The 14,407-nt window shown below is 59.7% G+C and overlaps 1 protein-coding gene across 1 annotated transcript in view; it reads right to left on the bottom strand.

Moving 5' to 3' along the window:
• The window catches only part of LOC128949215 (uncharacterized), a 41,409-nt gene that overhangs the window by 9,717 nt on the left and 17,285 nt on the right, over positions 1-14,407 (bottom strand). Inside the window, 7 exon segments of the mRNA XM_054294069.1 lie at positions 879-1,601; positions 3,238-4,110; positions 5,589-6,284; positions 7,710-8,579; positions 9,256-9,262; positions 11,100-11,974; positions 13,390-14,388. Of these exon segments, the coding sequence (XP_054150044.1) occupies positions 879-1,601; positions 3,238-4,110; positions 5,589-6,284; positions 7,710-8,579; positions 9,256-9,262; positions 11,100-11,974; positions 13,390-14,388 (5,043 nt within the window).

Here is a 14,407-nt window from a genome sequence, read left to right as displayed (position 1 = left end):
ACAGGGGACAGCAGGAACCAGGACGGGAGGACGTGGGGACACTGCCAGGGCAGGAGGTCCTTGATCTGCTGCCCCAGATGGAGCTGCTGGGCCTGGGGTGCCCAAAGCCCTGAGGAACCCCCAAATCTGTCCCAGGAACCCTCAGCTCCATGGACCCAGCATCCCCCTCATGCCCATCCTTGGTTCAGTTCAACGTCCTTAATACTGCGACCTGGGCTCACTGGGGACCATCCAGAGCAGGTCCTCCCATGGTGGAGAAGACATCCAAACCTATCTAGTGTCGCTGAAGGCCACCACAGCTTGTAAAAATGACGGAAAAAATGACAGAAAAAAATTTTCTGATATCAGAAGATTGACAAATCTGCTCTCCGTAATGGATTTCTGATCTTGGACTGTGGATGAATTCAGGTGACCACGGGGAGCCCGGAGGATGTGGAGCCCCCAGCCAGGTGTCTTCCCAACAGGGATCAAGGGGGCTCTGCCCAGCTGGGCTCACTGGGGACCATCCAGAGCAGATCCTCCCGTGGGGATTCATGTTGGAGAAGACATCCAAGGCAATTTAGTGTTGCTTCAAGCACCACAAGAGCAAAAATCAAAAATGTTCGGGGTCAGAAGTAGACAAATCTGCTCTCCACAAGAGAGACCCAGGGGGAGCCAGGAGGATGTGGAGCCCCCAGCCAGGTGTGCTCCAAACATGGATCAAGGGGGTTCTGCCCACCTGGGCTCACTGGGCACCATCCAGAGCAGATCCTCCCATGTGAGATGGAGCTGCAGCAGCGCACGGAGCTCTGCCAGCCGAGAGCTGCCCGCAGTGCTGGCTCTGTAGGTGTCTGGTCAAGGCAGAGGTTTTACAGAAACTCTTCCCACATTGGGGACACTTGTGGGGTCTCTCTCCAGTGTGCATGTGGCGGTGGGTGATGAGGGTAGAGTTGCACTTGAAGCCCTTCTTGCAGTCGTGGCATTGGAAGGGCCTCTCGTCCGTGTGTGAGCGCTGGTGCTTGTGGAGGTCGGACGTGCTGTAAAATCTCTTTTTGCATTGCTTACACCCGTAGGGCCTCTCCCCGGTGTGAATGAGCCAGTGCCTGAGGAGATCAGGGCTCCTCAGGAACCTCTTCTTGCACTGATCACACTCATAGCACCTCTCCCCTGTGTGGCTCCTCAGGTGCACAGTCAGGCTGGAGCTGTCTCTGAAGCTCTTCCCACACTGGGGACACTCGTGGGGTCTCTCCCCGGTGTGGATTCGACGGTGGACGACGAGGGCAGAGTTGGCCTTGAAGGCCTTCCCACAATCAGGACAGCGGAACGGCCTCTCCTCGGTGTGGCTGCGCTGGTGACGGAGGAGATGGGAGCTGCGTTGAAAGCTCTTCTCGCACTGATCACACTCGTAGGGCCTCTCCCCGGTGTGGCTCCTCAGGTGGGCATTCAGGTTGGACCTGTCTCTGAAGCTCTTCCCACACTGGGGACACTGATAGGGTCTCTCTCCGGTGTGGATGCGCCGGTGGGTGATGAGGTTGGAATTGCACCTGAATCCCTTCCCACAGTCACGGCAGTAGAACGGCGTCTCCTCAGTGTGGATGAGCTGGTGGCTGAGGAGCTGGGTGCTGGTGACGAACCTCTTCTGGCATTGATCACACTTGTAGTGCGTCTCCCCCGTGTGTCTCCTCAGATGCACAGTCAGGTCGCATCTCCACCTGAAGCACTTCCCACACTCGGAGCACTTGTGGGGCTTCTCCTGCCCACCCTGGAGCTGCTCATGGAGCCCCAGCTCGGATCTCTGAGCCCCTCCATGGCCCACGCTGGCTCTTGCCCCCTCGGATCCCCGCGCTCTGCCTTTGCAGCCCCTCCTGCTCAGGGATCTCCGCGCCTTCTCCTCCCCGTTGGCTTCTCCCTGCCGAGCCGTGGAGCCGCTCCAAACGGCCTCTGCCACCAGCTCCTCGCTGCTCTCCATGCTCAGCTCCTGCTCGGGGGGAGCAAGGACAAGGACACGATGCGATTTGCCCCCGTGGGGACAAGGACACGATGGGATTTGCCCCCATGGGGACAAGGACACGATGGGATTTGCCCCCGTGGGGACAAGGACACGATGGGATTTGCCTCTCCTGCCCCACAAAAACCCTCCCGGACACCCCCGCGATGGGGTCGGGCCGAGCTCCCCCTCTCCGCTCACCTGCGGCCTCCGGGGGGCGATGCCGGCGGGGCCGGGGCAGCTGCGGCCCGAGCGCGGGAACCCAGTGGTGTTCGGACGCCTCTTCTTCCCGCTGTTCCTGTTCCGTTGTCCCTCCTCTTCCTTTGTCCCTCCTCTTCCTCCTCCTCCTTCTCCCCCTCCTCTTCCTCCCGCTCCTCCTCCGCTCCGAGTCCCGCCCGGGCAGCGCCGGCACCAAAATACAGGCGGGAGTGAGGGCGTGGTTATGCAAATCAGGGAGCGATCGCGCGCTGGGATTGGTGGGGGCGAGGAGCGCGGGTTTTACTCGGTGACGTCATGGCGGGGGGGGGGGAGCTGGAGCGTCCGGAGAGAGCGGAGCGGGAATGGGGACCGGGAATGGGGACCGGGAATGGGAATGGAGACCGGGAATGGGGACAGGGAGTGGGATTTCGGACAGGGAATGGGGACCGGGAATGGGAACAGGGAATGCGGACCAGTATTGGGGAGAGGAACAGGGAATGGGGACCATGGGGTGCCTAAAGCCCTAAGGAAGCCCAAAATCTGTCCCAGGAACCCTCAACTCCCTCAGGCCCAGCATCCCCCTGATCCCCTGGAGGATCCTACCATGTCCACATCCTCGTCTTGGTTTTCCACATCATTTTTATTAACCTCGGATTTAGAAAAGTATATAGAAATGACAAAGAGGTATAAAAAGAAAATTAAGGCTATGAGGAGCCAGGAGGATGTGGAGTCCCGAGCCAGGTGTTCTTCAAGCAGGATTAAAGGGGGCTCTGCCCACCTGGGCTCACTGCGGACCATCCAGAGCAGATCCTCCCGTGTGAGATGGAGCTGGAGAAGGCCACGGAGCTCTGCCCACCCAGGGCTGCCCTCAGTGCTGGCTCTGTAGGTGTCTGGTCATGCTGCCGCTTGTGGTGAAGCTCTTCCCACACTGGGGACAAGTGTGGGGTCTCTCCCCGGTGTGGATCGTCCTGTGCTTGATGAGGGTTGAGTTCTCCTTGAATCCCACCCCACAATCGGGACAGCGGAAGGGCCTCCCGTCCGTGTGGATGCGCTGGTGCTTGAGGAGATCAGACGAGGTGTAAAAGCCCTTCTGGCACTGATCACACTCGTAGGGCCTCTCCCCTGTGTGGCTCCTCAGGTGGGCAGTCAGGCTGGAGCTTGTGGTGAAGCTCTTCCCACACTGGGGACACTCATAGGGCCTCTCCCCAGTGTGGATGCGCCGGTGGGTGACGAGGTGGGAGTTGTGTCTGAATCCCTTCCCACACTCACGGCAGCGGAACGGCCTCTCCTCGGTGTGACTGCGCTGGTGGCTGAGGAGATCAGAGCTCTTCAGGAACCTCTTCTGGCACTGACCACACTCGTAGGGTCGTTCCCCAGCATGGCTCCTCAGGTGCACAGTCAGGTGGGAGCTGTCTCTGAATCCCTTCCCACACTGGGCACACTCGTGTGGCCTCTCCCCGGTGTGGATGCGCCGGTGGACGATGAGGGCAGAGTTGTGTCTGAAGCTCTGCCCGCACTCACGGCAGTGGAAGGGCCTCTCCCCGGTGTGAACGAGCTGGTGACTGAGGAGCTCGGAGCTGGTCAGGAACCTCTTCTGGCACTGACCACACTCGTAGGGCCTCTCCCCGGCGTGGATGCGCCGGTGCTTGTGGAGATCCCCGCTGCGCTTAAACCTCTTCTTGCACTGATCACACTCATATGGTCTCTCCATGGTGTGAATGCGCCGGTGGATGGTGAGAGTGGAATTTTCCCTGAATCCCTTCCCACAATCAGGACAGCGGAACGGCCGCTCCTCGCTGTGAATGAGCTGGTGACGGAGCAGATGGGAGCTGCGCAAGAACCTCTTCTTGCACACATCACACTTGTAGGGTCGTTCCCCCGTGTGGATTCTGCAATGCTGCATCAGCAAGGATCTCAACCTGAAACTCTTCCCACACTCCGAGCACCTGTGGGGCTTCTCCTGCCCGCCCTGGAGCTGCTCATGGAGCCCCAGCTCGGATCTCTGAGCCCCTCCATGGCCCACGCTGGCTCTTTCCCCCTCGGATCCCCGCGCTCTGCCTTTGCAGCCCCTCCTCCTCAGGGATCTCCGCGGCTTCTCCTCCCCGTTGGCTTCTCCCTGCCGAGCCGTGGAGCCGCTCCAAACGGCCTCTGCCACCAGCTCCTCGCTGCTCTCCATGCTCAGCTCCTGCTCGGGGGGAGCAAGGACAGGGACACGATGGGATTTGCCCCCGTGGGGACAAGGACACGATGGGATTTGCCCCCGTGTGGACAAGGACACGATGGGATTTGCCTCCCCTGCCCCACAAAAACCCTCCCGGAGACCCCCGCGATGGGGTCGGGCCGAGCTCCCCCTCTCCGCTCACCTGCGGCCTCCGGGCGGCGATGCCGGCGGGGCCGGGGCAGCTGCGGCCCGAGCGGGGGAACAGCGTGGTGTTCGGACGCCTCTTCTTCCCGCGCTTCCTTTTCCTTTGTCCCTCCTCTTCCTCCTCCTCCTTCTCCCCCTCCTCTTCCTCCCGCTCCTCCTCCGCTCCGAGTCCGGCCCGGGCAGCGCCGGTACCAAAATACAGGTGGGGTGAGGGCGTGGTTATGCAAATCCAGGACCGATCGCGCCCCGGGATTGGTGGGACGGAGGAGCGCGGGATTAGCTCGGTGACGTCAAGGCGGGGACGGGGAGCTGGAGCGTCCGGAGAGAGGGTAGCCGGAATGGGGACCGGGAATGGGGACCGGGAATGGGAACAGGGAATGGGGACCGGGAATAGGAACCGGGACAAGGAATGGAGACTGAGAAGGGGAATGGAACCGGGAATGCAGACAACGAACGGGAATGGGGACGGGGAATGGGTACCCGGAATGCGGACAGGGAATGTGAACAGGAAATGGAGACCAGTATAGGGGACAGCAACTGAGAATGGGGACAGGGAATGGAGGCAGGGAATGGGGACCCAGACTGGGGAGAAGGAACGGGAATGGGAATAGGGACAGGGAATGGGGACCGTGGGGTGCCCGAAGTCCTAGGGAAGCCCAAAATCTGTCCCAGGAACCCTCAACTCCCTCAGGCCCAGCATCCCCCTGACACCCTGGAAGATCCTCCCATGGCCACATCCTCGTCTTGGTTCAACATCTTTATTATCAACCTCGGACTTAGAACAGTGTATAAAAATGACAAAGAGATATAAAAAGAAAATCCAGGCTATGAGGAGCCAGGTGGATGTGGAGTCCCCAGCCAGGTGTTCTTCAAGCAGGGGTCAAGGGGGCTCTGCACACCTGGGCTCACGGGGGACCATCCAGAGCAGATCCTCCCGTGTGAGATGGAGCTGGAAAAAGCCAAAGAACTCTTCCCACCCAGGGCTGCCCTCAGTGCTGGCTCTTCTGGTGTCTGGTCATGCTGCCGCTTGTGGTGAAGCCCTTCCCACACTGGGGACACTGGTAGGGTCTCTCCCCAGTGTGGATGCGCCGGTGGGAGATGAGGGCACGGTTCCGCTTGAATCCCACCCCACAATCAGGACAGCGGAAGGGCTTCCCATCCGTGTGGATGCGCTGGTGCAGGAGGAGATTGGATGGGGCTTGAAACGTCTTCTTGCACGGATCACACTCGTAGGGCCTCTCCCCGGTGTGGCTCCTCAGGTGGGCAGTCAGGTGGGAGCTCTGGATGAAGCTTTTCCCACACTGGGGACACTCGTGGGGTCTCTCCCCGGTGTGGATGCGCCGGTGGGTGATGAGGTGGGAGTTGCGCCTGAATCCCTTCCCACACTCACGGCAGTGGAACGGCTTCTCCCCGGTGTGAATGAGCTGGTGGCTGAGGAGCTCGGAGCTGCTCAGGAACCTCTTCTGGCACTGACCACACTCGTAGGGCCTCTCCCCGGTGTGGCTCCTGAGGTGGGCATTCAGGCTGGACCTGTCTCTGAAGCTCTTCCCACACTGGGGACACTCGTAGGGTCTCTCCCCGGTGTGGATGCGCCGGTGGATGATGAGGGTGGAGTTGTGTCTGAATCCCTTCCCGCAGTGAGGGCAGTGGAACGGCTTCTCCTCGGTGTGAATGAGCTGGTGACGGAGGAGCTGGGAGCTTCTCAGGAACCTCTTCTGGCACTGACCACACTCGTAGGGCCTCTCCCCGGTGTGCCTCTTCAGGTGGACAGTCAGGTCGCATCTCCACCGGAAGCTCTTCCCACACTCGGAGCACTTGTGGGGCTTCTCCTGCCCACCCTGGAGCTGCTCATGGAGCCCCAGCTCGGATCTCTGAGCCCCTCCATGGCCCAGGCTGGCTCTTTCCCCCTCGGATCTCCGCGCTCTGCCTTTGCAGCCCCTCCTGCTCAGGGATCTCCGCGCCTTCTCCTCCCCGTTGGCTTCTCCCTGCCGAGCCGTGGAGCCGCTCCAAACGGCCTCTGCCACCAGCTCCTCGCTGCTCTCCATGCTCAGCTCCTGCTCTGGGGGAGCAAGGACAAGGACACGATGGGATTTGCACCCGTGGGGACAAGGACACGATGGGATTTGCCTCCCCTGCCCCACAAAAACCCTCCCGGAGACCCCCGCGATGGGGTCGGGCCGAGCTCCCCCTCTCCGCTCACCTGCGGCCTCCGGGCGGCGATGCCGGCGGGGCCGGGGCAGCTGCGGCCGGAGCGGGGTTGCGGCCGTTCCTCCTCTTCCTTTTCCTCCTGCTCCTTCTGTCACTCTTCCTCTTCCTCCTCCTCTTCCTTTGTCCCTCCTCTTCCTCCCCCTCCTTCTCCCCCTCCTCTTCCTCCCGCTCCTCCTCCGCTCCGAGTCCCGCCCGGGCAGCGCCGGCACCAAAATACAGGCGGGGTGAGGGCGTGGTTATGCAAATCCCGGAGCGAGCGCGCGCCGGGATTGGTGCGAGGGAGGAGCGCGGGGTTTGCTCGGTGACGTCATGGCGGGGGGGGCAGCTGGAGCGTCCGGAGAGAGCGGAGCGGGAATGGGGACCGGGAATGCGAACAGGGACGGGAAATGGAGACTGGGAAGGGGAATGGAACCGGGAATGCGGACAGTGACCGGGAATGGGGAAGGGGAATGGGTACAGGAAATGCGGACAAGGAATGTGAACAGTAAATGGAGACCAGTATAGGCCACAGCAATTGAGAATGGAGACAGGTAATGCAGGCAGGGAATGGGGACCCAGAGTAGGGAGAAGGAGCAGGAATGGGAATGGGAATAGGGAATGGGGACCGTCGGGTTTCTAAAGTCCTAAGGAAGCCCCAAATCTGTCCCAGGAACCCTCAACTCCCTCTGGCCCAGCATCCCCCTCATCCACTGGAAGATCCCCCCATGTCCACATCCTTGTCTTGGTTCCATGTCTTTATTATTAACCTTGGATTTAAAAAGGAGTATAAAAATAACAAAGAGGAAAAAAAGGAAATCCAGGCCACGAGGAGCCAGGAGGATGTGGAGCCCCCAGCCAGGTGTGCTGCAAGCAGGAGTCAAGGGGGCTCTGCCCACCTGGGCTCACTGGGGACCATCCAGAGCAGATCCTCCCGTGTGAGATGGAGCTGGAGCAGCGTACGGAGCTCTGCCCACCCAGGGCTGCCCTCAGTGCTGGCTCTGTAGGTGTCTGGTCATGCTGCTGCTTGTGGTGAAGCCCTTCCCACACTGGAGACACTCGTGGGGTCTCTCCCCAGTGTGGATGCGCCGGTGGGTGATGAGGGCACGGTTCCGCTTGAATCCCACCCCACAATCAGGACAGCAGAAGGGCTTCTCATCCGTGTGGATGCGCTGGTGCAGGAGGAGATCGGACGTCGACCGAAACCTCTTCTTGCACTGATCACACTCATAGGGCCTCTCCCCGGTGTGGCTCCTCAGGTGGGCAGTCAGGTGGGAGCTCTGGATGAAGCTTTTCCCACACTGGGGACACTCGTGGGGCCTCTCCCCAGTGTGGATGCGCCGGTGGGTGATGAGGTGGGACTTGTGTCTGAATCCCTTCCTGCACTCATGGCAGTGGAACGGCCTCTCCTCGGTGTGAATGAGCTGGTGACTGAGGAGATGGGAGCTGCTCAGGAACCTCTTCTGGCACTGACCACACTCGTAGAGTCGTTCCCCAGTGTGGCTCCTCAGGTGGACAATCAGGTTGGAGCTCTGCCTGAAGCTTTTCCCACACTGGGGACACTCGTGGGGTCTCTCCGCCGTGTGGATGCGCTGGTGCTTGCGAAGTTCACCGCTGCGCTTAAACCTCTTCTTGCACTGATCACACTCATATGGTCTCTCCCCAGTGTGAATGCGCCGGTGGGTGCGGAGAGTGGAATTTTCCCTGAATCCCTTCCCACAATCAGGACAGCGGAACGGCCGCTCCTCGCTGTGAATGAGCTGGTGACGGAGCAGATGGGAGCTGCTCAGGAACCTCTTCTTGCACACATCACACTCGTAGGGTCGCTCCCCCGTGTGGATTCTGCAATGCTGCATCAGCCAGGATCTCCACCTGAAGCTCTTCCCACACTCGGAGCACTTGTGGGGCTTCTCCTGCCCATCCTGGAGCTGCTCATGGACCCCCAGCTCTGAGCTCTGACCCTGGTCCAGGGTGGGTTTTTCCCCCTCAGATCCCGTGTGGATTCTCAGGTGCACAATCAGGCAGGATCTCCTCCTGAAGCTCTTCCCACACTCCGAGCACTTGTGGGGCTTCTCCTGCCCACCCTGGAGCTGCTCATGGAGCCCCAGCTCGGATCTCTGAGCCCCTCCATGGCCCACGCTGGCTCTTGCCCCCTCGGATCCCCGCGCTCTGCCTTTGCAGCCCCTCCTGCTCAGGGATCTCCGCGCCTTCTCCTCCCCGTTGGCTTCTCCCTGCCGAGCCGTGGAGCCGCTCCAAACGGCCTCTGCCACCAGCTCCTCGCTGCTCTCCATGCTCAGCTCCTGCTCGGGGGGAGCAAGGACAAGGACACGATGGGATTTGCCCCCATGGGGACAAGGACACGATGGGATTTGCCCCCATGGGGACAAGGACACGATGGGATATGGCCCTGTGGGGACAAGGACACGATGGGATTTGCCCCCATGGGGACAAGGACACGATGGGATTTGCCTCCCCTGCCCCACAAAAACCCTCCCGGAGACCCCCGCGATGGGGTCGGGCCGAGCTCCCCCTCTCCGCTCACCTGCGGGCTCCGGGGGGCGATGCCGGCGGGGCCGGGGCAGCTGCGGCCCGAGCGGGGAAACCGCGTGGTGTTGCGGCGCCTCTTCCTCCCGGCGTTCCTGTTCCGTTGTCCCTCCTCTTCCTCCCGCTCCTCCTCCGCTCCGAGTCCGGCCCGGGCAGCGCCGGCACCCAAAAGCATCCTGAGGGAGAGGGCGTGGTTATGCAAATCTTAGAGCGATCGCGCGTTTGGATTGGTGGGAGGGAGGAGCCCGGGCTTTGCTCGGTGACGTCATGGCGGGGACCAGGAATGGGAATGGGGACCAGGAAAGGAAAAGGGACCCTGCTGTGTTCTCAGGGCTCGCAAGATGTGGGAAGAGATGAAAATTTTGACTCCATTTTTTAATTTTTCAGAAAGCTGAATATGTATTTTTTATTATTCATATCTAATATTAAAAGAAAGTGCTATATTAAATATATACTAAAATATTAGTAAAAAAGAAAATCAATAGAAAGCTAGAAAATAATAGAAAAGAATGATAATAAAATCTTGTGAGTGACCAGAGAGTCTGAGACAGCTCAGCTTTGATTGGGCACCCGAGACCAATCAAAGACGAAATTGCTGCATTCCACAGCAGCAGATAAGTTGTGTTTATATGTTAATTTCTGAGGCCTCTCAGCTTCTCAGGAGAAAAAGATCCCAAGGAAAAGTTTTTTTAATAAAATGTGCCAGTGACAGGAGCGTGAATACTGGACTGCGAATACAGGAGAGGGGCTGGGATTGGGAGCAGGAATCAGAAAATGGGAATGGGAGAGGAAATAGAGAAATGCGAATTAGGGACTGGAATAGGAAAAGGAGAACAAAACAGTAAATAGAGAACTGGGAATTAGGGACTGGAATAGGAAAATGGGAACAGGACAGGGAATACGGGAATGGCAACTGGACAGAGATTATGGGACAGGGCCAAGTATTGAGACAGGAATGGGATCTGGACTCCGATGAGAGCAGGATCCTGGACAGGGGACAGCAGGAACCAGGACGGGAGGACGTGGGGACACTGCCAGGGCAGGAGGTCCTTGATCTGCTGCCCCAGATGGAGCTGCTGGGCCTGGGGTGACCAAAGCCCTGAGGAACCCCCAAATCTGTCCCAGGAACCCTCAGCTCCATGGACCCAGCATCCCCCTCATGCCCATCCTTGGTTCAGTTCAACGTCCTTAATACTGCGACCTGGGCTCACTGGGGACCATCCAGAGCAGGTCCTCCCATGGTGGAGAAGACATCCAAACCTATCTAGTGTCGCTGAAGGCCACCACAGCTTGTAAAAATGACGGAAAAAATGACAGAAAAAAATTTTCTGATATCAGAAGATTGACACATCTGCTCTCCGTAATGGATTTCTGATCTTGGACTGTGGATGAATTCAGGTGACCACGGGGAGCCCGGAGGATGTGGAGCCCCCAGCCAGGTGTCTTCCCAACAGGGATCAAGGGGGCTCTGTCCAGCTGGGCTCACTGGGGACCATCCAGAGCAGATCCTCCCGTGGGGATTCATGTTGGAGAAGACATCCAAGGCAATTTAGTGTTGCTTCAAGCACCACAAGAGCAAAAATCAAAAATGTTCGGGGTCAGAAGTAGACAAATCTGCTCTCCACAAGAGAGACCCAGGGGGAGCCAGGAGGATGTGGAGCCCCCAGCCAGGTGTGCTCCAAACATGGATCAAGGGGGTTCTGCCCACCTGGGCTCACTGGGCACCATCCAGAGCAGATCCTCCCATGTGAGATGGAGCTGGAGCAGCGCACGGAGCTCTGCCAGCCGAGAGCTGCCCGCAGTGCTGGCTCTGTAGGTGTCTGGTCAAGGCAGAGGTTTTACAGAAACTCTTCCCACATTGGGGACACTTGTAGGGTCTCTCTCCAGTGTGCATGTGGCGGTGGGTGATGAGGGTAGAGTTGCACTTGAAGCCCTTCTTGCAGTCGGGGCATTGGAAGGGCCTCTCGTCCGTGTGTGAGCGCTGGTGCTTGTGGAGGTCGGACGTGCTGTAAAATCTCTTTGTGCATTGCTTACACCCGTAGGGCCTCTCCCCGGTGTGAATGAGCCAGTGCCTGAGGAGATCAGGGCTCCTCAGGAACCTCTTCTTGCACTGATCACACTCATAGCACCTCTCCCCTGTGTGGCTCCTCAGGTGCACAGTCAGGCTGGAGCTGTCTCTGAAGCCCTTCCCACACTGGGGACACTCGTGGGGTCTCTCCCCGGTGTGGATTCGACGGTGGACGACGAGGGCAGAGTTGGCCTTGAAGGCCTTCCCACAATCAGGACAGCGGAACGGCCTCTCCTCGGTGTGGCTGCGCTGGTGACGGAGGAGATGGGAGCTGCGTTGAAAGCTCTTCTCGCACTGATCACACTCGTAGGGCCTCTCCCCAGTGTGGCTCCTCAGGTGGGCATTCAGGTTGGACCTGTCTCTGAAGCTCTTCCCACACTGGGGACACTGATAGGGTCTCTCTCCGGTGTGGATGCGCCGGTGGGTTATGAGGTTGGAATTGCACCTGAATCCCTTCCCGCAGTCACGGCAGTAGAACGGCGTCTCCTCAGTGTGGATGAGCTGGTGGCTGAGGAGCTGGGTGCTGGTGACGAACCTCTTCTGGCATTGATCACACTTGTAGTGCGTCTCCCCCGTGTGTCTCCTCAGATGCACAGTCAGGTCGCATCTCCACCTGAAGCTCTTCCCACACTCGGAGCACTTGTGGGGCTTCTCCTCCCCACCCTGGAGCTGCTCATGGAGCCCCAGCTCGGATCTCTGAGCCCCTCCATGGCCCAGGCTGGCTCTTTCCCCCTCGGATCCCCACGCTCTGCCTTTGCAGCCCCTCCTGCTCAGGGATCTCCGCGGCTTCTCCTCCCCGTTGGCTTCTCCCTGCCGAGCCGTGGAGCCGCTCCAAACGGCCTCTGCCACCAGCTCCTCGCTGCTCTCCATGCTCAGCTCCTGCTCGGGGGGAGCAAGGACAAGGACACGATGCGATTTGCCCCCATGGGGAGAAGGACACGATGGGATTTGCCACCGTGGGGACAAGGACACGATGGGATTTGCCCCCGTCGGGACAAGGACACGATGGGATTTGCCACCGTGGGGACAAGGACACGATGCGATTTGCCACCCCTGCCCCACAAAAACCCTCCCGGAGACCCCCGCGATGGGGTCGGGCCGAGCTCCCACTCTCCGCTCACCTGCGGCCTCCTGGGGGCGATGCCGGCGGGGCCGGGGCAGCTGCGGCCGGAGCGCGGGAACCCAGTGGTGTTCGGACGCCTCTTCTTCCCGGTGTTCCTGTTCCGTTGTCCCTCCTCTTCCTTTGTCCCTCCTCTTCCTCCTCCTCCTTCTCCCCCTCCTCTTCCTCCCGCTCCTCCTCCGCTCCGAGTCCGGCCCGGGCAGCGCCGGCACCAAAATACAGGCGGGGTGAGGGCGTGGTTATGCAAATCAGGGAGCGAGCGCGCGCTGGGATTGGTGGGGGCGAGGAGCGCGGGTTTTACTCGGTGACGTCATGGCGGGGGGGGGGGAGCTGGAGCGTCCGGAGAGAGCGGAGCGGGAATGGGGACCGGGAATGGGGACCGGGAATGGGAATGGAGACCGGGAATGGGGACAGGGAGTGGGATTTCGGACAGGGAATGGGGACCGGGAATGGGAACAGGGAATGCGGACCAGTATTGGGGAGAGGAACAGGGAATGGGGACCATGGGGTGCCTAAAGCCCTAAGGAAGCCCAAAATCTGTCCCAGGAACCCTCAACTCCCTCAGGCCCAGCATCCCCCTGATCCCCTGGAGGATCCTACCATGTCCACATCCTCGTCTTGGTTTTCCACATCATTTTTATTAACCTCGGATTTAGAAAAGTGTATAGAAATGACAAAGAGGTATAAAAAGAAAATTAAGGCTATGAGGAGCCAGGAGGATGTGGAGTCCCCAGCCAGGTGTTCTTCAAGCAGGATTAAAGGGGGCTCTGCCCACCTGGGCTCACTGCGGACCATCCAGAGCAGATCCTCCCGTGTGAGATGGAGCTGGAGAAGGCCACGGAGCTCTGCCCACCCAGGGCTGCCCTCAGTGCTGGCTCTGTAGGTGTCTGGTCATGCTGCCGCTTGTGGTGAAGCTCTTCCCACACTGGGGACAAGTGTGGGGTCTCTCCCCGGTGTGGATCGTCCTGTGCTTGATGAGGGTTGAGTTCTCCTTGAATCCCACCCCACAATCGGGACAGCGGAAGGGCCTCCTGTCCGTGTGGATGCGCTGGTGCTTGAGGAGATCAGACGAGGTGTAAAAGCCCTTCTTGCACTGATCACACTCATAGGGCCTCTCCCCTGTGTGGCTCCTCAGGTGGGCAGTCAGGCTGGAGCTTGTGGTGAAGCTCTTCCCACACTGGGGACACTCATAGGGCCTCTCCCCAGTGTGGATGCGCCGGTGGGTGACGAGGTGGGAGTTGTGTCTGAATCCCTTCCCACACTCACGGCAGCGGAACGGCCTCTCCTCGGTGTGACTGCGCTGGTGGCTGAGGAGATCAGAGCTCTTCAGGAACCTCTTCTCACACTGATCACACTCGTAGGGTCGTTCCCCAGCATGGCTCCTCAGGTGGACAGTCAGGTGGGAGCTGTCTCTGAATCCCTTCCCACACTGGGGACACTCGTGGGGTGTCTCCCCGGTGTGGATGCGCCGGTGGACGATGAGGGCAGAGTTGTGTCTGAATCCCTTCCCGCACTCACGGCAGTGGAACGGCCTCTCCTCGGTGTGAATGAGCTGGTGACTGAGGAGCTCGGAGCTGGTCAGGAACCTCTTCTGGCACTGACCACACCTGTAGGGCCTCTCCCCGGCGTGGATGCGCCGGTGCTTGTGGAGATCCCCGCTGCGCTTAAACCTCTTCTTGCACTGATCACACTCATATGGTCTCTCCATGGTGTGAATGCGCCGGTGGATGGTGAGATTGGAATTTTCCCTGAATCCCTTCCCACAATCAGGACAGCGGAACGGCCGCTCCTCGCTGTGAATGAGCTGGTGACGGAGCAGATGGGAGCTGCGCAAGAACCTCTTCTTGCACACATCACACTTGTAGGGTCGTTCCCCCGTGTGGATTCTGCAATGCTGCATCAGCAAGGATCTCAACCTGAAACTCTTCCCACACTCCGAGCACCTGTGGGGCTTCTCCTGCC

This window comes from Melozone crissalis, unplaced genomic scaffold, assembly GCF_028551555.1.
Source record: "Melozone crissalis strain CALT ecotype California unplaced genomic scaffold, PUWL_Pcris_2 ptg000207l_1, whole genome shotgun sequence".
Classification (NCBI taxonomy): Eukaryota; Metazoa; Chordata; class Aves; order Passeriformes; family Passerellidae; genus Melozone; species Melozone crissalis.
The sequence above is the reverse complement of the archived record's forward strand: the minus strand, read 5'-3'. Positions and strand labels throughout refer to the sequence as shown.